Source organism: Dendropsophus ebraccatus, chromosome 11 (genome assembly GCF_027789765.1).
Source record: "Dendropsophus ebraccatus isolate aDenEbr1 chromosome 11, aDenEbr1.pat, whole genome shotgun sequence".
NCBI lineage: Eukaryota > Metazoa > Chordata > Amphibia > Anura > Hylidae > Dendropsophus > Dendropsophus ebraccatus.
In genome coordinates this window covers 16,171,178-16,196,381 of record NC_091464.1, presented here as the reverse complement: position 1 = coordinate 16,196,381, position 25,204 = coordinate 16,171,178, and the positions used below count along the sequence as shown (strand labels likewise).

General features: G+C 44.9%; 1 protein-coding gene across 3 annotated transcripts in view; it reads right to left on the bottom strand.

Annotated features, from left to right (window-relative positions):
- NME7 (NME/NM23 family member 7) overlaps window positions 1–25,201 on the bottom strand; it is a 101,822-nt gene extending 76,621 nt beyond the window's left edge. The window contains exons 1-2 of one of the 3 annotated variants that reach the window (XM_069945627.1): window positions 25,084–25,198; window positions 19,417–19,503 (exon numbers count right to left, since the gene is read on the bottom strand). Coding sequence is in view for 1 of the 3 variants with exons in the window: in XM_069945626.1 (XP_069801727.1) it covers window positions 25,084–25,086 (3 nt within the window). In the remaining 2 variants the exon portion in view is untranslated. Of the gene's footprint in view, window positions 1–19,416; window positions 19,504–25,083 lie in introns of all 3 variants that reach the window. The other 2 variants (XR_011358856.1, XM_069945626.1) reach the window with 2 other exon arrangements.
- Between the last annotated feature and the right edge of the window lie 3 nt (window positions 25,202–25,204).

Below are 25,204 nucleotides of genomic sequence, written 5' to 3'. Positions count from 1 at the left end.
GGTGATCCCTTCACTGCCCCTTTCAATGAGATTACATATTCGCAGCGGAAATGTCATCCTGCTGGGAGTATGTAAGAGTCAGCCCCCTTAACCCCCCGCCGCCTGGTACATACATTACCAGTCCACACTCGGGCTTGCTTCAGAGGGTCCCAGTGTCTGGATGTCCCGCTCAGCCAGTGTGCTGCCCTTTAGGGTATATTCATACAGATAGGATCTGCAGCAAAATTAAAGTGTACCATGGCAGCTGTGGGATCAGAGGCAAATATCTCTCTTTGTCTGTTGATACAGGTCGCAATAAATACGAACACGTAATAAGACCATAATGTGCATGACCCCCATCAGATCAGAATGGCCGAACTTCCAGATGAGGAGAGAAATTCACTGTAGACAAAATGTGCCCGATTCATAAGCATTAGTCTTTTTTATTTTTAGGATGAGCAAGGAGGTAGAACAAAGGATCAGCACAACATCCATCCACAGAATATATGGGCAGACCCCACTGACCCAACACATATTGTATATGGATATAATCTTAACCACTTTCAGGGTACATTTTAGCTACTGCTTTATGTTAAGAAATACACAGTGGAAACACACAGACACTTGTATGAAGAACTGTGGCTTAAACAAGCAATTCAGTGAGAGCGGGGAGGGTTACTGGTATAACCATGGAAATAGATTGGTCCCATGCATTCTTCCCAGCTAATCAGCTAGTAACCTTCAGCCGGCTGATACCAGGGAGTGTCAGAAATAAGTAGCTTGTGTGAATGTTCCAAAGTGCATATTACACCCGCATTGTAAGAACATAATGAACTAGGAAACCTATTACCTATTCAGGCCGAGTATAGAATAGGCAGCAGCAGCAGCTAGCTTAATGAGAAATACAACTGCACGGTAGTAAGATGGAAAAGTAACAGAGATCCCATTATTCTGCAAGTAGAATCAAAAAAGAAATGGATATTGTTGTTATATTAAGGTTAAATTGTTAGGGAAGAGATAACAATACAGATACTGTTCATACCCGAAAATAAGACAGTGCCTTAAATAAATTTTTCCTCCCAAAGAAGCACTATGTCTTATTTTCGGGGGATGACTTATTTCTGTTCCCCAGGCCTCCCCCCTTGGCTCTCTACTCTCAGCCTTCCCCATCAGCTCTCTCGCCCTGGCCTCCCCCTTGGCTCTCTCCCCCATCAGCTCTCTCGCCCCGGCCTTGCCCTTGGCTCTCTCCCCATCAGCTCTCTCGCCCCGGCCTTGCCCTTGGCTCTCTCCCCATCAGCTCTCTCGCCCTGGCCTTGCCCTTGGCTCTCTCCCCATCAGCTCTCTCGCCCTGACCTTGCCCTTGGCTCTCTCCCCATCAGCTCTCTCGCCCTGGCCTTCCCCTTGGCTCTCTCCCCCATCACCTCTCTCACCCTGGCCTTCCCCTTGGCTCTCTCCCCCCAGCCTCACCCATCAGCTCTCTCGCCCTGGCCTCCCCCTTGGCTCTCTCGCCCTGGCCTTCCCCTTGGCTCTCTCCCCCATCAGCTCTCTCGCCCTGGCCTTCCCCTTGGCTCTCTACCCCATCAGCTCTCTCGCCCTGGCCTTCCCCTTGGCTCTCTACCCCATCAGCTCTCTCGCCCTGGCCTTCCCCTTGGCTCTCTCCCCCCAGCCTCCCCCATCAGCTCTCTCACCCTGGCCTTTCCCTTGGCTCTCTCCCCCATCAGCTCTCTCACCCTGGCCTTCCCCTTGGCTTTCTCCTCCTGGTCTCCCCCCCCTTGGCTCTCTCCCCCATCAGCTCTCTTGCCCTGGCCTCCCCCCCTCAACTCTTCCCCTCGTCTCTCTCCCCCCAGTCTGCCCCCTCGGCTTACTCACCACAGTCCTGTAGGACCAAGAGACCATGCAGCGGGACATTGGGATGTGTGGACAGACATGTGGACCATGGAACAGTGTGCTTGCAGTGCCGGTTGTCAAGGTCCACGAGGGGATTAGGTGAGTGGGGAGGGGGAGGGGCTGGGTCAGGTGGGTGGTTAGCAGCCTTACTTTTTGGGAAGTGCCTTAAGACCCTATTACACCAACAGATCTGACGACAGATTATCTGCCAAAGATTTGAAGCCAAACCCAGGAACAGACTATAAACAGAGAACAGGTCATAAAGGAAAGACTGGATTTCTCCTCTTTTCAAATCCACTCCTGGGTTTGGTTTCAAATCTTTGGTAGATAATCTGTTGTCAGATCTGTTGGTGTAATAGGGCCTTTAGTTTAGGGTAGGGGTGCCTTATTTTGAGGGGGATGCCTTTTTTAGGCTAGTTGGTAGGCTAGCTGGGGTGTCTTATTTTGGGAGGATGTCTTATTTTTGGGGAAACACAGTACTGGTTACAAATCCTAAAACCATCCAGATACTAAAGGAAACCCTATAGAAGGTGTTTCCTATTACATCTGTTACATCCCCCCCCCCATGTATGCTCAGAGTAAGGTGCTTTAAATCTGTGTTCTCAGGACAAGGATGGAGAAAACAGCTGGAAGAAGCTAACTCTGCCACTCACAGCGAATAATGGAATAAAGGGCGGCCAAATAGAGAGATGGTGTATAATCCCCCTGCTCTCAGTCCCTATGTTCTTCAGATATTTGACATGTGTGACCCCCACCCACCATTACTGCTAATATTAACTGACTGCAGGGTCAGAAAAGCAAGACATGGGTTTCATGTGATATAAACTCTTTAATTGAATCTCCTCGGGCTCATGACTGGAGTAGATTTCTTAGTCTTGTGCCTTTTAATAGATCTGGCAGATCTTATTCCTGTGCATAGCGTGTGAACTGTCAGTGTAATAAATCCCCCTCTAATTCACTGACAGAGTGAAACTGCTGTTATCTTTCTCTGTCCGACACTTAGGCCCTCATCACACGTCCACAATTGTCCAAAATAGGGTCAATGTATTTCAATGGCCCCATTCACACATCTGTAGGTGTGTACAGGGCCGTGATCTGTGCCTGAAAAAAAAAAAAGAAAAAAAAAAAAAAAAAAGGACAGGCCCTAGTGCAGACTAAAATTCCTCCATGGACACCGGTCAAAGGGGTAGTGACCCTCCTTAAGGAGAGCCCGTCATAATGACGTGTGGAGACTTACAGACCATTGCTGCTCCACTGAGAATTCTGGGAAGAAAGGATATGCAAAAATAGCTCTTACACCTCTTGAGCAAAGTCAAGTCTCACTCAGTCAAGGAGCCTTAGAACATTGACTGGGGATTTTATGCCAAGCCAAACAATCTCTGCTAAAGGAAAAATTTCCCATCTACAGATTGACAGCTGTTTCTGGGTTTTTGCTCCTCATCAGTGCAGAGCAGGGTGTTGACTGGCTAGTGAGAGGTCATCCACGTCAATAGACCTCTCAGTAGCCAGACAACACCCTGCTCTGCATTGATGAGGGGAAATTTTTCCTTTTGCAGAGATGGTTTGGCTTGGCATTAAATCCCCAATGTTCTAAGGCTCCTTGACTGAGCGAGACTTGACTTCAAGGGACATCTCTTTGCGCAAGGTGTGAGAGCTATTTTGTATATCCTTTCTTCCACGGACACACTAATAGAACCCTATGGCAGCTGTATTTATGCGGATGCGATCTGCAAAAATATGGACCCGCAATTTGCAAATAGAGACTAGTTTATTATTAAGTACACTTTTTCAATTTTGCAGGTCAGCAAAAACTACAGATGTAATACAGATGGAATACTGATGGAGTTTTGCGGATTGGGGATGAAAAACAGCGGACTCAAATTTGCAGAGTTAAAAAATATACTGAGGTGTGAATAGAGGCTTACACCAGCTGGGAATTGGCAGTTTCCACCATTTAAGGTTTACATTATAGCGGGAATTAACAAATGGGATTAATAAAAATCAATTAAAATAGGGGGGGGGGGGGCAGGGCGTATCTGTATGAGGCATTTATGGCATGTTCTGTGGATGAGTAATAGATTCCTAAAATGGTATAATCCCTTTAAAACAGGGCTGCATTTATCAAAACAACGCATAATATAGTTTGCATATTTAATATATTCATTCTGTGTGTTCACTAAATTTGTTCCACGGGTGCCCATGAGGCCTATACATGGCCTCATTTTTTTGTTTACATGGATATTGCTAGTAGCCTTATATACCCCAGCAGTATCTTTACATCTTTCCATCTTTAACCTTCACAATAGTGAACAGCCGCACTGGTAGGAGATGCCAGATGACAGAGCCCAATGACAAACACTGGGCAGTTTTATTGCAGAGACAAAGATTTTTACCTGATCCAACCTTGGAGCAAGAAACATAAAACTATCCAAGTGAGAAATATACTGTGTAATCCCTGCTAGGCACCTGCAAAGTAATAGCCAAAGAGAAAAACATGGGACTTCACTTCGGGAGACATTTATAAAACCTACGCCACAGAGAAGGTGCCTCTCTGTACCCTCTCCATGGCGTACGCCAGCCATAACCCCTGCATGCGTAAATCATGTGGCCGATAACAATGAATGTTAATGGCCATATGATTAAAGAACTCTGGGCCACAACTAAAAATCCAGTGCAGACAGGGTGTGGGGGAATGTAAAGAATGTATACTTACCTGTCCCTGCGCATCACCGCTTATGGACCGCAGCGGGTAATGTCACAACCCGGTTCAGGAATGCCCGCTCAGCCACTCAGTGATGGAGAGACAATCCGTCAGCCGGGTCAGGTACTCACAGTTAAGAAGTAGCAAACACCTGTGAGGAAATGATGACTGGCAGCTGTCAGTGAGCCATTGATGTGGCACTGTGGGGGACATGGGGACAGGTAAGTATACATTCTTTATTATCTGTACAGGATTTTTAGTTGTGGCCCAGAGTTCTTTAAATGCTGGCAGCTGCAGATGGCCAAAGATCTCTGCAAGTAAAAGGACCCCAAGACTGCTCAATAAATTTCCCCCAAACAGTTTAGGAGTTTTGATGCCTCTAGAATACGGACTGCTATAGTGGCTGATAACAGAGAACCACTGTTAGCAAGGACATGACCTTTTTCAAAAGCCTTCCCAAACACCCAGTGTACTCAAGTTCCAAATTGGGGGTCAAACATTTGGAGTGTTCGAACGCATAGGCCCCGTTCACACCCATTCTCCGCCGCGGAATCCCGTCGTGCTCAGTCTGTTGCTTTGAGTGAAGGAGAGGGCACGCGTGTGTCCGCTGCCGCTGCTCTCCGCTGGAAGAAATGTCATGTCACTTCTTTAAACGGAGAGTGGCTGTCGGAGGAGCACGTGCCCTCTCCTTCACTCAAAGCAGCAGACTGAGCGCGGAATTTTGACATTCTTGCTCAGTGTGAATGGGGCCATATGGAGGACAGTCACTTTTAAACTATAGAGAAAACTGAGCACTTCTTAAATGCTATCACTTCTCTTTGCTGCCGCCCTTCCAAAACTACTGCGACAAGTGTCTAAATAAATGTTTCATGATATTTGTGTAGCTGTACAAATAACCAAACAACTGCATAAGATGTAGTGTAAGTAACTGGTGACTGCTGACAATTTCACACCACAGTCAAATAAGACACAGAAAAAGTAAAATACTGGTGTCTCAGGAGTTTACAGTATTAAGATCTGGATTTACTTCCTTCTTTACCATCTTCCTGCCATCTCTGTGCCACCTTAGTCTTGCATGGAATGAAAAGCAAACAAGGAAAGTACAATACAAACAATATCCTGGCAGCCATTTGTCGCTAAACAAGCCTGAGCGAGTTTAGAAATGATGTGAAAATATAACTATAAAATAAGAAGACAGAAGATGGGACAAGGAGCTCTGCCAGACTAACCCCCCCCGGGGGCAAAGAGAGCAGTGCTAACACCAGCTTACAATGCCCTCCTAAGTCTGTCTAGGTCTCTTCATTTGTTAAGCTGGTTTATAGCACAGTTCTCAATAGTAAATCTGTATGGTGACAGATCTACATGCACCTAAACAATGTGTACAGGGAAAGACAGACTGAAGGTATTGGCAAGAAATGCCACCAAAGCCAGGTGGGTTACCTATTAGTTGTGAAAATGGGGGCTTTTTTTCAATTTTTTTTCTAATTTATTATTTTTAAAAAAAATCAGCAATCCTAGTGTTTTTTTTTCTCATTTAGGGTGTTCACCATATGGGAACAATATTGGTATATTTTAATAGATTGGACAATTTCGCACCCTACGATGTTATAGGTTTATTTATTTATTTATTTTTATGATGGGATAGGGAGTAATTTAAATGTTTATTTAGGCATTTTTCTATTAGTTTTTTTTTTTTGTTTTTTTACACATTTTGCATTTGCATATAGCATAGCATTCATCAGTATTATCGGCGATCTGTACATAGAGTCTGCCTAAAAGCACAGATTGCAGGTCCAACAGGATGGAGGTAAGTGGCTTACCCCCTGCTACAGGGGTCCTGATCAGTCAGTGACAGGTCCTTGTCCTGTCACTGACTACCTTAGATGCCATGATCAATGTACATTGCAGTGTTTAAAGGGGTTAATGATAGGCAGCTGCGGGACTGCGGCTGCCTGTCATCACTCCCGGGTCTGGAGACAGTAATGTGTGCAGGGCCAATCGCATTGAAGTGGCCCCGCACACATTAAAACCCCTTCACAACCAGAAACGTTTATACACCTGGCTGCTGTACGGGGTATGTGCAGCAGGAACGTATATAGCCGTATGGCTGACGTGAAGGGGTTAATAAGAGGATCAATATCCTCCAAGGCAAATGGGCAACAGTCTCCCAAAATAACCCTCATTAGGACCGCAGGCCCCTCAGACACATTTGCAGTGTCCCAGAATAGAGTTTCTCCTCTTGTTGTTTTTCTCAAAAGTGTATTCTTATATCTGAGTCTGTCACTATTTTATTGCCTCCGTTCTGGAAACTGTGGTCCACTGCAAACTGTGTATCCTGTCACCCCCTCAGTATTCAGGTTTACTGTTTTACTCATGTATCATGTATATTCAGTCCAGTATGCCCAATGGTGTGATGATGCAATGGCTTGATGTCACGTGACTTCCCCTGCTGCCATGGTAACCCCAATAGCCATCGAGCTTTGGCGGCGGATACCATGTGACTTCCTCTCTACCTCAGTCCTGTCTTCTACCTTCAAGGGGACAGGTTGTGTGTGTGAGTCTTGTCTTCTACCTTCAAGGGGACAGGTTGTGTGTCAGTCCTGTCTTCTACCTTCAAGGGGACAGGTTGTGTGTCAGTCCTGTCTTCTACCTTCAAGGGGACAGGTTGTGTGTGTCCTCTCTCCACTGTCAGAAGAGAGACACGTGTGCTCTGCTGCTCCAGCATTACTAGAGGTGTTCCGGTCCAATCGAGACCTGGCTGTGTCTTCCTTCTCAAGTCCTAAAGATTCTCATCTCAATCCAAGATCTGGGTGCCGATTCTTCAGACATTCCTCTCAACATCTCCCATCATCATCCACAGCAAGTATTCGTCTCAGCTTCATTCTGCCCAGTATCTTATCCTCAGTATTACTACCATCATTCAATACGCTACCATCACAGCCTATTGCAGCATCACCCACTGCTTTGCCTTATCCAAGTCTGCCTTATTGCCGGTTGCATCCGGAGAGACTGTTGCTACTAGTTACCACCGTTTCAATAAATGCACAACTACCGTTGTTTCTGAACCCTGGCATTGGTTTAATTATTGGTGCCCTGACTAAGGACAACGAAGAATTGCTCGGCCTCCGCTTGGTCAGGTTCCCGGTCTACAGCTGCTATCCCTCGTGCCCATACCGTGACTACCATCAGGCAAGTGACTAGCCGGGTTCCTACCCAGTACTACCACCACCAGTACTACTACCCTCAGCAGAGTGGCCCAGCGCACATTAACAGCCCCCTCTTCAATTCAGACACAAAAATAACTGGAGAAATAAAGGAGGGACCAGGCTGCTCTCTAAGGCTGGGTTCACATTTCATTTTTACAAAAAAATGGATGGAAAAACTGACGCATTTGTGTGCATCCGTTTCGATCTGTTTTTCCATTCACTCCAATTACTGTATAAAAAAAAAAGGATCAAAACGAATCCCCTTTTTTTTTTTTTTTTTTTTTTTTTTTTTTTAAATGTACAAAAAAAGTGGTAGTGCAGCGTAATCTTCGGGAGGCCGGCCGAACCGCTGCAGCTGTCCCTCATGCCAGCCCCCCTCTGCCGCGTCATCAGCTGCTCAGCCGCGATTGGCTGAGCATAACTAAGCTCAGCCAATCGCGGCTGAGCAGCTGATAACGCGGCAGAGGGGGGCCGGCATGAAGGAGGCCTGGTCCGGCCTCCCGAAGACTACGTCATTGTCCCCAAGATGGCGGCCGGGGTCGACATGAATCAGGCAAGTATAGTGCACTACACTTCCGGGGCTGGGGGGACACGGGGAAGGGGGCCATTCACTAACATAACATACATTACAAAGTTGTATAACTTTGTAATGTTTGTTATTTAGTGAATAATTTTCTAACACCACACTACCCCTTTAAAAAAATTGATGCGTTTTGATCCTTTTTTGTGGGTGATAGATGATAGGATGATAGAGGACAGGATTCTCGCACACCGTAGCTACGCCACTATGTAACTTTCAGGGACCCCAGCAGCGGGAGAATGGCAAGTTCAACACACAATACCCATGCACAAGCCTGAATGGAACTTGCCATGGCCATAGATGGGGGAGATCTGGACTCCGCTGCCAGCAATGTTTGGAGTCCACAGCTTTAAGTTACATTGTGACTTTAGTTGGTTTTACAGGACACTCTACATAACCACGTCGCATACAATTAGCTGAACTTCATAGAGGTTAACAGTAGTGTCACCTCTTACATCTGGATTACCTGCTGTACGTTCTGCAGAGGTCTTAATCCAGTCACATACGCCTTCATGACCTGGCCTACTTGGAAACAGCCAGCGAGCAGGACACGCCTAGTGTGTAGAGACAAGAACCATAGCGTCCTAAACACAGGCAGGTCTGGATTTTAACTGTTCAAAGCACAATATAGGAAAGATGCCCAGAATGACAATGAATGAAAGTGAATTTTTTTTTATATATAATAAATAGAATTCTGTGACTGAAATTTAGCTCTGGGGGCCACCAATTTCTCTTGATCACCTTATGATGCGTTTACACAGACAGACTTAGCTGACAGGTTGTTGAAGCCAAAGTCAGGAACAGGTCATATAGGAAAGACTAATGCTACGTTTACACGGAGCGATAATTCGCCCAATCGTTTAACGATTTTGAAGCAACAATTTGGTTTTTATAACGATCAGCGTTTAGACAAAGTGAGAAATAGTCTAAAAAATTGCTATTGCGATCGTTTTAAGATCGCTTAAGCCCATCTCACACATAGGGTAAATCGGTGAAAGACTTTACTTTAAGCGATCTGCGAATTTTTAGCGAACGACCAACGACGATTTGAGAACATGTTGAAAGATCAAAAAGAACAATTTCTCGCTGTGTTTACACGAGCCGATTATCGCTCAAATGCAATAGTTATTGCGAAAATTGGAACGATAATAGCTCTGTGCAAACGCACCATAAGGTTTCTCCTCTTTTCCAATCCATTCCTAGCTTTGGCTTTAAAGGGGAACAGAGGAGCAGAGGCACAAAGGAGGAAGCTAAGTCTTTTACTTTCCTCCTTTTAGCACCGTTAGGAGCACTGCGCCTATCCGGCCTGCCCCCTCTATCAATAGAAGGAGCAGGGCGGCTCAGCGCGATGGGGGCAGGACAGTGCTCCTAACGGTGCTTCCGGCTGTTGATTCAACTACTAACTGCACTGGAACTGCGCCAAGGAGAAAGGTAAGAGACATACCTTCCTCCTCGGCGCCCCATGAGCCTAAGATGATCTAGACGGAGCCCTGACTTCAATCCAATGAAACATCTCTGGCTTTTCCTACGTAGCAGATACAACGCCAACAAGTGACAATTGTTTAGGCCACCATAGAAGTTCTCATCAATGACACAGAAGTGAATTATCACCGATGTGTGCAATCTCTGCACAATGACTGGGAACACTGTCATGTAATGATTTTTAAACGCTAATTAGAGATGAGAACAATAAGGGCATGCTCCACCGTGCAGCACTTTAATAACAGCGGGTGAAGAAGTGGGATGCAGCCCTGGAAAATATGGATAGTCATAGGCTGTATCCATGTTTGCCTGGAATCCCTAGCGCCGCATCCAACTTCTTCAGCCACCAGTAATCAAATGGCGAACGATCGGACTACAGCATGCTCCAGTTGTGCTCATTTCTAATGCCAATCGATCCATGTGCAATATCCATTAGACTGCGAGTCTCTAATAGCGATGAGACAATATTCATTATTTATCAGGATTCTTGGGGGGGGGAGGGGGGTTTATACGAGAACAAGAACTGTGCACACAAACCTTCTGCAAAACAATGACATACCACAGAGAGAGAGACTAAATGCAGAACAGACTCCTTGGAGAAGTTCAAACGTGTTCTCAGGCGCTGCAATGCATTATTAGTCATTATGCGGGATTACCATGTCACATGAATAGGATTATGAGGTAGAAAATAAGTAGATCTATGTTAAAGAAACATGCAAATTGAATGTTATAATTTAATTCCAAGGCCGATCGTGAATGGCAGACTTGTAATGCCATGCGCTGACGCCTCACAATATTACTGCCTTACTGGCAGCACATGACGCTTTATCTCTCCTATAAAACACAAGGGAAGGCGTCACATACAAAGCTGGTGAGATGCCTGCAGCGGCGTCATAGAAAGTGAATGGATCACGGTGGTCTGAAGTGTTCTGCATGGCGTGCCGGCACTATCCAGCGTATAGCTGGGGGTTCAAGGCAGCTTAGAGATTAGACGCTGGGGATAACCGAATCTCGAGACCTATTAGCCCTGCAAGACGGGATTGCCTGTCCAGGTCAGATAAAGGGCACTAAGATCAGTGCTGGTCCAGTCCAGTCACAACTGGAACTCCTGAAAAGATAACATCTATAGAGGAATAGAAGTTATAGGAATGTACGATAACAGTACATGATACAGAGCAGTAACAAAGACATCAGCCTTGGTTTTCCCATTAAGTTTTACACAGGTCCGTGAACTCTGCTAAGTTTTCAAACTGAAGTAACAAGTGAAAAGGTAATCCATAAGCCGCATACAAGCCAAAGCCTGAAAATACAGGTATGGTCCGTCCAACCACCTTCCACCAAGGTCAGCAAGCCGAGGGTTTCTGGAGCTTTCCTGCAAGGAGACTTACAATGGTTAACTTCAATAACTAAGACATAAAATGAGCAGGGTGGTCACAAGTTCACATCGTTCTTTGAGAAAGCTGCATTTTTTTCTATAGTAGAAGAAATATTTTCACTGGGAAACACTTTGGGCCGTATGACACCACTGAGTAAGCAGGGGCCGAAGTCGCAGATCAGTGCCCTCAGTACTGTCAGCCGCACATCCCCCATTGTAAATGTAATAGGTCGATAATGTCGATAAATGTAATAGGAGCGATAATTTGCCCGATTGCACGATTAACGATTTTGAATGAACAATGTTTTTCTTATAACGATCAGCGTTTAGACAGAACGATACATCGTACAGAAAAATCGTTTTGCGATCGCTTAAGCCTATCTCACACATAGGTGAAATCGTTGAAATAATGTTTACACGGAAAGATCTGCAAATTTTTTTCGAACGATCAACGACGATTTTAGAATATGTTGAAAGATCAAAATGAACGATTTGTCGCTCGTCGCTTGATTGTTCGCTGTGTTTACACGTACGATTATCATTCGAATTCGAACAATATATCGTCCCGTGTAAAACCACCATTAGTTCCGTCCATATCAGAACAGGGTAGAGAAAGCGGCTCTACCATGTGAGGAGTCTTGTTTATAGCAATTACATAAAATGCCATTCATATCATATCTGGGGCTCCTATCGGACGTATACACTCAGAGTACTGCTGGACATATGCCAATATATAAAGCATGCAGTGGCACACACAATAAGGGAAAAAAACACTAAGGGGGAGATTTATCAAACATGGTGTAAGGTGAAACTGGCTCAGTTGCCCCTAGCAACCAATCAGATTCCACCTTTCATTTTCCAAAGAGCCTGTGAGGAATGAAAGTTGGAATCTGATTGGTTGCTAGGGGCAACTGAGCCAGTTTCACTTTACACCATGTTTGATAAATCTCCTCCTAAGGTTATGTTCACACCAAAGAAAAGGCGAGGAATTTCAAGCTGAATCCGTGTGCACATTCCACCTGTAAAATATGTATGAATTTATGTGCGGATCATTCCGCAGTGGATCCGCTTTCATGTCAGTTCTTTGGACGGATTCCACTAGAGAAATCTCATACAAGTCCCTGGGGCCTTGAATTTCCACTTTTCGCTCGAAGTCCGCCAGAGGTGAAGAAGAGGAGATTTCAAGTAGAAAACTTTCCTCTTCAATTCCTCAGTGTGAACATACCCTTATTGCTAGATGGAGCGGGCAGAGCACAGGGCTATTCTGGGTACAATGGCAGGTAAGGTGCCTCCGGCCTCCAGGTTTCTTCTCTCCGCTTTACAGACCTATTTATGAGATTGTTGTCAGATGGAATGAGAGGAATGCACATTAAGCGCTCCTGTCATCTCTGAGCGGCTGCACTTTTAGGGGATCCTTGCCACAATCCTCCGGTCATTGCAGCATGAATTGCGGCACATATTGTGTGAATGAGGCCTAAGGCTGCCAGGAAAACATGGAAACAGCCTATGGCCATATTCAAGCGTTCCAGGATTCTCTAGGGCGGCGTGGAGAATCGAACGCCCAGCATTCAGGTTCAGAGAATGTTGCCGACCCTAAACAGATTGTCAGATCCAAGCGACACTACTGGCTCCAGGTACTCCTCATCTATGCATGGATGGCTATGTCATCAGGGGAGCTATAAGGGGGGTAATTAATATGTTAAAGTCCCTATTTGTTTTATACAACCGGATCAATTTTTAGCAGTAGGATTTAATTGGTAGATCCTGACTAGAACATTTTGACCATTGGACAATAATTTTAAATGCCATTTTGCTTTAGCCCAAATCGATAGTGGATCCTGCCAGAAGGAGTCAACCTGCAAGGATTAAAAAAAAACCTCACATCAAAATGGCCTGTGTGATCCCTGCCTGAAGGATTTAGAGGAAAAAAAAGATTTATATAAGGTTGTAAAATTCAGACAAGAGGCAATCTTTTACCACTTCTAGTAAAACATAAAATCTAACACTAGTTACATAACTGCATCGAGGCGGTACTTGGGACTTTGTACCTAAAGCTAGTAGTGTAAGGCTGCAAGGTCGCATACAGTAACTTTAGTTGTTTCTACAATCAATTTTAACAGGTGGGAAAAGAAGCTGTAAAGTCCTCCAGCTTGGTTTAAAGGGGTACTCCAGCAGTAGAAAACTTTTTATACGTTGCTGCCTATCAGAATCCTCTCCATGCTCCCCCAGTGTTCTTCGCTGACTGCAACCCCGCCACTTCTGAGATGGACTCATCTTGGCAATGACAGCCTGCTCAGCCAATCAGTGACTGAGGTGGCACAGCGCCATGGCCAGTGATTGGCTGAGTGAGTCCATCTTGGAAGTGGTGGGGACGCAGTCAGCAGAAGACACCGGGGGAGAACGGAGAGGTTTCTAACAGAGCAGCAACATAAAAAAAGGTTTTTTTACTGCTGGAGTACCCCTTTAAGTTCCTTAGGATAGGGCTACTAATAACACGCAGATCTGCTGTTTAGCATAAGCTAAAATGAATGAGGGCTGAGCCGCAGTGACCTGACACTGACACTAAACAATGAATGAAGCCATCGGTTTCCGGCTCCGTTCACAGTGTACACATGGGCACAGGGATTGGGGGGAGGGGGTTGCCAGGTGTTGGCACCCCACACATTACATATTGGTAGCCTTTCTAGAGGATAGAGATCACTGCTAGGTTCTCCCTCAGGCATCCTCCAAAGCAGTAAAAGTTTTCCATGGGGATTTGCTGCTGCTCTGGACAATTCCTGTCACAGGCAGAGATGGCAGCAGAGAGCACTGTGTCAGACTGAAAAGAATACACCACTTCCTACAGGACATACAGCAGCTGATAAGTACTAGAAGATTTTTTATACCGAAGTAATTTTCAAATCTATATAACTTTCTGACACGGTTGATTTAAAAGAATAAAAAAAAAAAAATATATTCCGGAGTTCCCCTTTAACTTTTCACTGTAATGTGTAAGAGTCGTTTCTTAGAGTAGATGAACACTCTGAAGCAGGTTACAATCCCCACCAAATGTTGGTTTTACCTGAGCCGGTTTAATGACCTGCACACAGTCGACCCAGGGGACCCTGCTTAAAGGTCCTGTTAGATGGGAGCGTCTACGGAAGCAAACAAGTGCCAGTCAGCGAGTTTGGTGCTCATTGGCATTGCCCTCAGAAGGCACAATCACCCACACTAAAAAAAAAGCAAGGGATGGAGTAGATTAGGATATAGTTTTGAAAATAATTGTAAACCAATGCTTCGTGAAGGTTTTCCTTCTACACCCCCCAGGCATCCAATCACTTTCTGACACTAGTGAGAACGGACGGACTTCTCAGGCCTTGCACTGATTCTTTCCCCCTACAATGTGTGTGACAGGTGTGCACCCTGCTGAAGGGAAGGAGGAAGGACTGTGAGAATGACACAAATGTGAAGTAAAAGGCTCATAAATCATTTACTATATCTCCTGGAACTATCAGGACTAACAGTACACACAATGACATGATATCTCGCCAATGGCCGCCCTTTGTTCTTTAGAATTATGAAAGGGGGACAAAACGTGAACTCATTTTACAACCATAGCTAAAGGTCATAGGTTGGAGGTTTCTTACACACAAGGTACAGTCTCTGCAGGACTAGTATACATCAACAGCACCTCATTTATCCAGGGATGATATCAAATCAATAAAGTGGTGGCCACATCGCTCTCTCCTTTGAAATCTTAGAAAGTTACTGAAGGAGTCAAGCAGGCGTGGCCATCTCTCCATTGATTTAGAAGACACAAATGATGAAAGGGTGTTATATTGACCCTAAGGGCGCATGCACAATGAGGAATAGGTGAGGAATTGAAGAGGAATCCGCTCTTAAATACTGGTTGAAATTCCTCCTGTAGAATATGGAATATGTGGAATCCTGCTGTACCCTCCCATTCACTCACTGCAGGACACTGAGCACGCAGTGAACTAGTCCTAAGGGTGGGTTCACACTGAGGAATAGGTGAGAAATTGAAGAGGAATCCGCTCTTATTTCAGCTTGAAATTCCTTTCCGTAAAATATGAACAGAGCAATGTCCCATTGTGTTCAATGGGATTTCCACTCTGTTGTTCACATCGCAGAATTTCCAAGCAGAATTTTCTGCCGCTTATTCGCTTCCTGCCCATAGAAGTGACATGTCAATTCTTTGTGAAGATTCTGCTAGAGGAATCCTATAGAAGTCAATGGGGGCTTAAATTTTTGCTTGCATTCTGCTCAAAGGGTTGGTTCGCACTCTGGAATCTGCATGGATAAATTCCGGCACTAGTGCACGACCACACATCTCTCACCATGCACCGCTAATACCATAGACACCATTCTATGCACGGGCGAATTCCGCATTCCGCCAAAAGAATTGACATGTTAATTCTTTCGGCGGATAGTGGAATCGGCCCACCAATTGAAGGGTGTCTATGGAGCCGGTGGAAAGGCGCGCGGCTGTGAGCCTATTCTGCTAGAGCTGAATAGGCGAGGAATTTCAAGCAGAAAACTGTCCTCTACAATTCCTTTAGAATTCCTCACTGATAAACCACCGTTCAAAATGAGCAAAAACAGCAAAATTCTGTGGTGGACCTTTCCGCTGCGCTCACTGTCCTACAGTGAGTGAATGGAAGAGCGTGCAAACGTCCACTTTCTTCCCTCTCCACTTAAAGAAGTAACATGTCAATTCTTTGAGCGGAGAGCAGCGGGAGCGGACGCGCGTGCGCTCTCCCATTCACTCACTGCAGGAGACTGAGCGCAGCAGAATTCTGCCTTCTTTGCTCAGTGTGAACGGGGCCTTAGGGTGGGCTCACACGTACCGTATCCGCAGCAGATTTCACGCTGCAGATACCTTCCCTGTTTCTTCAATGAGATTACATACCCGCAGCAGGATTGTTATCCCGCTGCGAGTAGGTAAATGCCGGTCCCTTTAAACCCCCCCCCCCCCCCCCCCCCCCCCCCCCCCCCCCCCCCGCTGCCCAGTCAATTAGTGACTGCAGCGGGGCTGTGCACTGATTTGCTAAGCTGGACCTTTGAATTTATATTATCCATGGGTAATTTAGCCCAGATTTTAGCTCATACTGGTTATCCCGCTTTTTTTGTTCTAACCTTCTGTCCAACGTGACTTATGGCAGGCTGAGCAACATGCTTTGCTTTATGGCAATCTCACTATGAATACAGCAGAACTAATCCATCGCTTCTATTGAAAATGTATCCAAAATGGAGGCCTCCACAGCATAAGTAAGCAGCAATTCCAAAATGTATGGACACTTTGCCGTAGGGAGCACCATCTGTCAGGCCTTGCACGTATTTGTGGCATCTCTGCTTACATAGAGTGCATGTGCCAGGATTCAGCAGCTATGGAGAGGACACCAGCATGCTCTCTGGAATGGCACTGTGCACTGATAACTAAAAATACCTACTTGGAATCATGTATATACTTAAAGGACTTAAAGGGGTACTCTGGCGAAAATCTTTTTCTTTCAAATGAACTGGTTTCAGAATGTTATAAAGATTTGTAATTTACTTCTATTTAAAGATCTTCCCATACTTATAAGCTGATGTATGTCCTGGAGGAAGTGGTATATTATCTCCAGTCTCACACTATGCTCTCTGCAGCCACCTCTGTCCATGTCAGGAACTGTCCAGAGCAGTAGAGGTTTTCTGTTGGGATTTGCTTCTGCTCCAGACAGTTCCTGAAATGGGCAGAGGTGGCAGCAGAGAGCTGTGTGTCAGACAGAGAAAAATACACCACTTCCGGCAGGACATACAGCAGCTGTTAAGTATGGGAAGACTTGAGTTTTCTTAAATAGAAGTAATTTATAAAGCTATTTCTTTCGGAAACCAGTTGATTTGAAAGAAAAAGATTTTCGCTGGATAACCCCTTTAAAGTATTACTATCATCTTTAGCGGGTGGCAGGATCCTCCTGATGCAGGCGCTCGCTGGAGACGCAGTTGATGTATTGTATACAATAGAGCTGCCAGAAGAAATCCATCTCTGTCACGTGGCGGCATTGAGAGTGCAGCGGCAGGATTTTGACCACATATCTTGCCGCTTGCTAAAAAAATTACAGTTACACTTTAACCCCTTTTTATTACCAGGGACGTAACTGTACGTCCATTTGCGACGCGTTCCAACTCACGGAGGAGAGAACAGTTATAACAGTTATTGAGGTGTTCAGACACCAAGGCTCACAGGGATTCCAGTCATAATGAGGATGTCACTTGCAGGGGCTCCGAGGCTGCTCTTAGGGTCCTATTACATGGAGAGATCTTTATCGATTATTGACTAACGCTAAACGATCGCAAACGAGATTGTTTATCGTTAACCTGAAATTGTTCACCATATTACACAGAGCGATGGTCGTTAGTTACGATCGTTATTGGGATTGTTGCTATGATCGTTTATTCCTTCTGATCCCAGCAAAACAATGAACAATGTGCAATTACACTGAACGATTATAGTGAACAAATGCGGAACTTGAGCGAACGAATGCGGAATTACAGCGAACAGCAATAATTTAGGTTCAGATCTAAATCAACGATATACGAAAGATTTTTCGATCGTTGCCTGCAATTACACAGAACCATTATTGTTGAAATTGGAACAATATAACGATTTTTCTCACGATAATCGTCCCATATAATAGGGCCCTATGTCTCCTCCTGGACTGCTGGTAGTATAAAGTATATTGGGGGTGCATTTGGGGGATGCTTTGGGGGTGACCCCCGCTCCTTTACAGTAAGTAGTGGTGCAGGATGCACCGCTACTTACCGATAGTCTTTACACTCTGGGGGCGCTCTGCACCTCACCCATGGAGTGTAAAAACCGATTAAACACATTTACCTTGTTCTCTATAGGAACACACAGCACGGAGCTCAAACTGTTCAGCCTTTCAGAACTGATTAAGTTCAAGAACAGCAGCATTAAAATTATATATATATATATATATATATATATATATATATATATATATATATATAGTGACATACACACAGAATCACCAGATACCCGACAATGCAAATATTACATGTAGAACACATTTGGTGTCGCTGTGTGAATAACAACCAATCACATTAGCACATGAATCAAAGGCGCTTAAAAATAAATAGTAATGATTTAACCTGGACGGTGACCGCGGAAAGTTCAAAAGGTAGAAAAATGACAATTTTGAAGTTTCTTTCATAAAAATTTTCAAATGAAGAATGTAGAGTTATCGCCCAAAATTCATCACAAACCTGGTCTAAATCTCAGAATCAATGATGATCATCAATGATTTTCAATCATCCCTGCACGGTATGCTGATAGGCAGAGAGACTAGTCACAGGCAGCTCCCGGCCCAGATGACTAGTTGCCGCCCCTCTTCCGCCCTCATGCATTAGAATAAAACTCCTTCTTTCCCGATGTAAAGCTACAGCTGCAGACCTGGCTGGTGGCCTCAGGGAGCAGCACAGTAGGTCTGTACTGTGCTGCAGGGAACCATATCAGCACTATCTTGCTGACAGGTTCCCTTAAAAACCCGGTATGTTTAATATCAATAGAAGAATAGAGATAAGTGCAGGTGCAAGGCTGCATTTACACATTCCGTCAAGTTGTCCATTGCTTTGTATTGGGCTATTCACATGTTCAGTGTTTTCACAGATCTCCAATCCATTCTGTATAAAATTTGAACATGTCATTACTCGGAACGAAACCACGGCACGGATTCCCCATAGAAGTCAAAGAGATCCGTGTTTTTCATAGATGTATATAGATGTGACATCTGTGTTCATCTGTGAAAAACACGGATATGATGTAATCAAGGTAATTTAAAATCCTTTATACAGATCAGTGAAAAACACGGACACGGATGCGAAACAGAAGCAAAATGGATGTAAACATGGACGGTTTTGCACGGATAGCGGTCTACATTCACGGACCAGGATAAACACTAAAATGTGTGAATGCAGCCTAAGAAAAAGAGGAAAAGTTGTGTTTTGCTCTATATTACTATGTTGCCTTCTGCAGTTTTTGCAGGGACTGTCTCACCAGGACAATGCCTTTCACTACGCCCCCTATTTAGAGCATAGGGGGAGGTCCACAGGCTGGGACACCTATACTGAGGTGGGAGAGTCATTAACAATGGGGGCACAATCTACATCTGCATTTCATGGTTTCTGTGTGTTATAACCGTATCACCTCTGTGGACTGGTTTCTGTTCTTTTCTTATGATCCCCTGAGGCTTGTTCTGAGGTGTCTCCTTATTATAGTGTCTGAGAACAGCGACTGCAAAACAAATCATGTAACCAAGCGATCAATGAAAGACAGAGGCTCCAGAGAAAGGGCAGAGACTTCGTGTCCTCAAAAGCTTCTTACATGAGCACCATGGGGGGGAATACGGGCATGCAGCAGCTCTTCAGAGGTCACATGACACAAAGAGATTCTTATTATAAGACACCTTGATAAATTTCCCCCACTGTCTTCCGTATACATACTGTTATACATTTCTAAGAATTAAGAAAGGGGAACTATCAGCAGACTAGAGGAATCAAACCTTCTGATATGTCCCTATTGCACAGGAAGCACAGAGGATGAAGGTTGTTGTCATCTTAGACCACAATGCTAACAGTACAATCCAGAGAAAAACACCTGCTTAATAATATCTGCTGTGATCTGTGGCCTAGTAATGATAAGTTATGTAATTACCCAGTTACAATAAGAAAATAAAAATCCAATATGGCAAAGCAAGTTTGCGCCATTACTCGACATCTGTCACACTTGTTCATGTCAAAAAAATACTCTGATAGGCAACACAAGCTTTCAGCACTTCCAAAATCTCTAGTGTATGGCTACATTGTGTCCTTTTACAAGTGGAAAATTTGCTGCTTATACAGCATAGGTTTTCACCTCTAAAATGAATGTCATTGTTGTACTGCAGGAACAGAAAGCGCTACAGCGCCACCTGGTGGCTGACTGAGAAAATCACTGGAGACTTTAGGAGGCTGTACAATTACAAAGTGACGTCTCCATCCCAAAATACGCATGATGTGTAGTCTCAGGAGTTTACAGCTAAAATCTTCCAGAGTCTATAGGGAAATGATTCATATGCTGGATGACTGTCAGCAGGAAGAATCCCAATCACTCTACATGTCTGTCCCCATGGAAGACCTGGCAGGACCCATCCAGAAGAAAACAGAGAAAATAAAGAAGGCCCCGGCAGCTACATACATACTATCGAGGGAGATCCAAGGCAAAATACATCTAACTGCTTTGAAGTTTTCAAAAAAAAATCCTAAAAAAAACAAAAAACAAATTTGGCACATATGCATGCTCACACAGACATGTAAACACACATGTACACTCAGACATACACACTTACACAAATAGACATGCATACTCACCCACACACATGTACATGAACGCTGACATTTCATGTACAAATATGGTGTCATTACAGGGAACAATGGCTTCAAAAAAGCCCCATCTGACTCTATAGCTGGAAAAATAAAAGTGATGGCTCTTAAAGGGAAACTATCAGCAGGTTTGACAACTCTCACCTGCTGATATGTCCCTTTTGTGCCCGGAGTGCTGAGGATGGAGGTATGAATCTTACCTTCCTCCTCTGTACCGCTCCTGTGCTGTTAGCAGTTAGATTTAATGCTAAATCGTGCGGTTTAGAGCACTGGGGGCGGGGCTAACTTCCCAGAGTACCGATCCGGCCTGCTCTGTTGATTTACATTACGAGAGGCGGGGTGGTCAGGAGGAGATCGCAGCTCTGGGTGTGGTAGCCCCAGCCCCAGTGCTCCAAACGGCCCAATTAGCATAAAGATCTTACTGCTAACAGCACAGGAGCGGTGCAGAGGAGGCAGGTAAGATACATACCTTCATCCTCAGCACTCCGTGCACAAAAGGGACATATCAGCAGGTTAGATTTGCTCCAAACCGCTCGATTAGCATAAGGATCTAACTACTAACTGCACAGGAATGGCACAGAGGATGAAGGCAAGAACTTTAGACCACCAGGGAAGTTTAAAGAGTGACTGTCATGAAAAATAACTGTTGACATGACATCAGAGATATGAAAAGTTATTGATGACAGTGGGTATCGCTGCTGCCAGCAAGAAGAGAGCGCAATGGCAGAATGTGCCACTTTCCGGCTGGTTACAAATTCAGACAATTTAGTCTCACGATTGGCGTTTACAGAGATATGGCGCAGGGAAGGGAAGGCACGGCCGCCACACTCTCTCCGGCTATATCTCCTGATCACAGCGGGCCTCAGCAGTGACATCTGGTGGCAGCAACAACTTCTGACACGCCCAATGACATCACAGAAAAGACAAATGTTCCAATGTTCCAGCACCTTTGGAGTAGTCCAGTAAGGCCCCAAATGTAGAAAACTGGAAGCCCCGAAAGCTCAAATGTAAGCAAACAGACTTGTATCCAAGAGTATCTATAGTGAGAACAGGTCCAGTTTATTTCCATTTGCTGGCTATGCTGGACCTGTTTTCACTACAGATGTTATTGTTATATGTTTTGGAACCTGGACAGTTTTCAGAAATTAGCTCAATCCTAAAAAACTACAGTACTGTGCTCTGGGCTCCCAGACAGTCAGGGATCATTTGAACTTTTATTACAGTAGGGTTTATTAATACAGTGGTTCCTTGGATTACGAACATAATTCGTTCCGGGACCGCGCTTGTAATCCAAATCCACTCTTATACCAAACCAAATTTTCCTATAAGAAATCACTGATATGCAGACAATTTGTTCCACGCCCTATTTTATTCTGAATTACATGTAGAACAGATGAAACAAACAATGAGAAACAGCTGAATATGTGATATTATAAGTTACAGTACAGCAATCAGCATGTGGAGTATAATGTATAGTAAGTGCATAACCCTGATAACACAGCAGCAGTTTGTAGATACAGGATGGAACTGCAGATCCCCATAATGCAGTAGTGTAGTACAACAGGCTAGAATAGAGAAGCAGGGCTGCTGTGAGAGGTCTGTGTGGTCACATGACAGCTTTGGGGAAGGGGGGGGGGTGTTCAGCATGGACCAATCAGGAAGTGAGAATCACAGAGCTGTGCAGGGGGACAGAGACAGAAACTTCTCTATACAGCAGTGTGAGTGGCTGAGTGTAAGTGCAGGCACATTATAGCAGCTAAGTATATAGCTGAGTGTAAGTGCAGGCACATTATAGCAGCAGTGTGTATAGCAGAGTGTAAGTACTGGCACATTATAGCAGGAATGGAGAGGATGGGAAACACAAGGGCTGACAGACACTGCAGGGACTGAAGAAAGGAGCAGGGCAGATGTGGGTACAGTATAGCAGCACTGTGTGATCAGGAGAGAGGGGTTACAGCTATAAAGAGATTACCTCCACAGTCCTGTCCCCTGTTGTAAGCCCCAGCCTGACGTAGATCTGCTATGATTTGGAAGGTGAGGATGACCTCCTGGGTCAGAGTACAGGGCTGTAGACCCCACTATGCAGACCATGATCCCCCACTCCCCCTCCCACCCAGAACAGGGAGATCTTAAACCAAAGCAATGCTCTTAATCCAAGTAAAAATTTTGAAAAACTGTGAGCTCTTCTTGCAAAATGCTCTTAATCCAAGTTACTCTTAAACCAAGATACCACTGTATTTTTAAAAACATATTTTATGTTCCTCTATAGGGCAGAGGTGTCAAACTCGTGGTTCACTACCTGTTGCAAAACTACAATTCCCATCATGCCTGGACTAAGCTTTGATCGTCCAAGCATTATGGGAATTGTAGTTTTACAACAGCTGGAGGGCCACAGTTTGACACCAGTGCCCTAGGGGGGGGGTAATCTTTAGATTGTTTATACTGATCAATGCTGTGCTGTTGCATAGCACTGATCAATTAGATTGGTGCACATCTGGTAAAGGCTGCACACTAAAGGAGGCACACTCTATCGGCACAGTTAAAGGGGAACTATCAGCACGTTAGACTAATCTAACCTGCTAATATGTCCCTTTTGCACAGTATAAGGAAGGTATGTATCTTAGCTTCCTCCTCTGTGCCATTGCGGTTCAGTTAGTCGTGTTCCCCGCGGTCCGGTAAGACTGTCAGGAGCACTGCCCGCCCCCATAGGGCTGATCCGTCCCAGGCCGGCCTATCCCTTTCATATGATAATGAATGGAACGAGTCGGGCGGATCAGTCCAATAGGGGCGGGCAGTGCTCCTAACAGTCTTACCGGACAGCGGGGAACACGACTAACTGTACCGGAATGGCACAGAGGAGGAAGCTAGGACAAATACCTTCCTCATCTGCGTCTTCTGTGCAATAGGGACATAGCAGCAGGTTAGATTTGTCTCACCTGCTGATAGTGCCCCTTTAAAGCGAATGTACCATCAGGTACATTCGATTTAAAGGGGTTATCCAGCGCTACAAAAACATGACCACTTTCCCCCTACTGTTGTCTCCAATTTGGGTGGGGTTTTGAAACTTATGGTGCGTTTACACAGAAAGATTAAAACCAGGAACAGACTATAAACAGAGATCAGGTCATAAAGGAAAGCCTGAGAGTTCTCTTTTTAAATCAACTTCTGGCTTTGACTTCAAATCTTTGGCAGATAATCTGTCAGATAATCTTTCTGTGTAAACGGACCATTATGGTGCGTTTACACAGGCAGATTTATCTGACAGATTTTTTAAGCCAAAGCCAGAAACAGACCTAAACTGGGAATGGGTCATAAAGGAAATACTGAGATTTCTTCTCTTTTCTAATCCATTCCAGGTTTTGGCTTCCAAAATCTGTCAGATAAATCTGCCTGTGTAAACGCACCATTAGTTCCATTGAAGTAAATGGAGCTTAACTGCAAACCGCACTTGAACTGGAGACAACAACAGTAGGGGGAAAAGTGGCCATGTTTTTGTAGCGCTGGATAGCCCCTTTAACATGACCCACTGATAGATGGGCGCCAGTGCCGCGGTCCATTTTTTGAACCTGGGCCTGGTTCCCGTGTACGGCGCCGTTCTATCCACGTCTGTATACAGTGCTTCAGCCCCGGCCCGGTACCTGTGGATAGAACGGCGCTGTACACGGGAACCGGGCCGCTGTTCAAAAAATGGACCGCGGCACCGGCGCCGATCTAGTCGTGGGTCATGTTAAAGCGAATGTACCTGATGGTAGAATCGCTTTAAAGGTGGACATTCACCTTATTGATCATCTGACAGTTTTCTCTCCTATCCTCTCCATACACTTGAACACTCAGCACGGGCAAACGTTCATGTGTTCTCTATAGGGAGGGGGTGAGCCGCAGCCAGACAGCTCTGGCAGCAGCTTATCTCTACAGGAACAACAGAGACAGTGATTTTTCATCATGGACCACCCTTTTGGTGCGTTTACACAGACAGATTTATCTGACAGATTTTTGAAGCCAAAGACGGGAATGGATTTGAAAAGAGGAGAAATCTCAGTCTTTCCTTTATTACCTGATCTCTGTTTATATTCTGTTCCTGGCTTTGTCTGCAAAAATCTGTCAGATAAATCTGTGTAAACGCACCATTACCTTCACTGACATCATCTGCCAGTGGAGTCTTAGGAGAGCCCCATATACTTTACACTGACAGAGTATATAAGTGTATGGGGACCCTCACCATGGCTGGCACTGGGGTGAGGTAAAGATGGTCAGCTTTACCTCACAGAGAAGGGAATGAACGAAGACCCCTCCATCTCCACAGGTTGTAGTTCTTTCAATAAACTTTATTTATACAAAACCAGTGAGGTGAATTAACATTCTGTGCATAGATAAAACCCAATAAGTGATAAGTACCCAGCAGGCTCTGCCATGACTACTACACATATTATATCTCTCCCCTGTCAGCACTCACCATGGTCAGTCACAGGGTCTCTCCCGCCGTGTTGTCAGTAACCTGGCACTGGACGCCAACAGCAGTTATCTACAGTCTCCCTAGCAACCAGCGCATACCGGAAGAGAGACTAGCCCCGCCC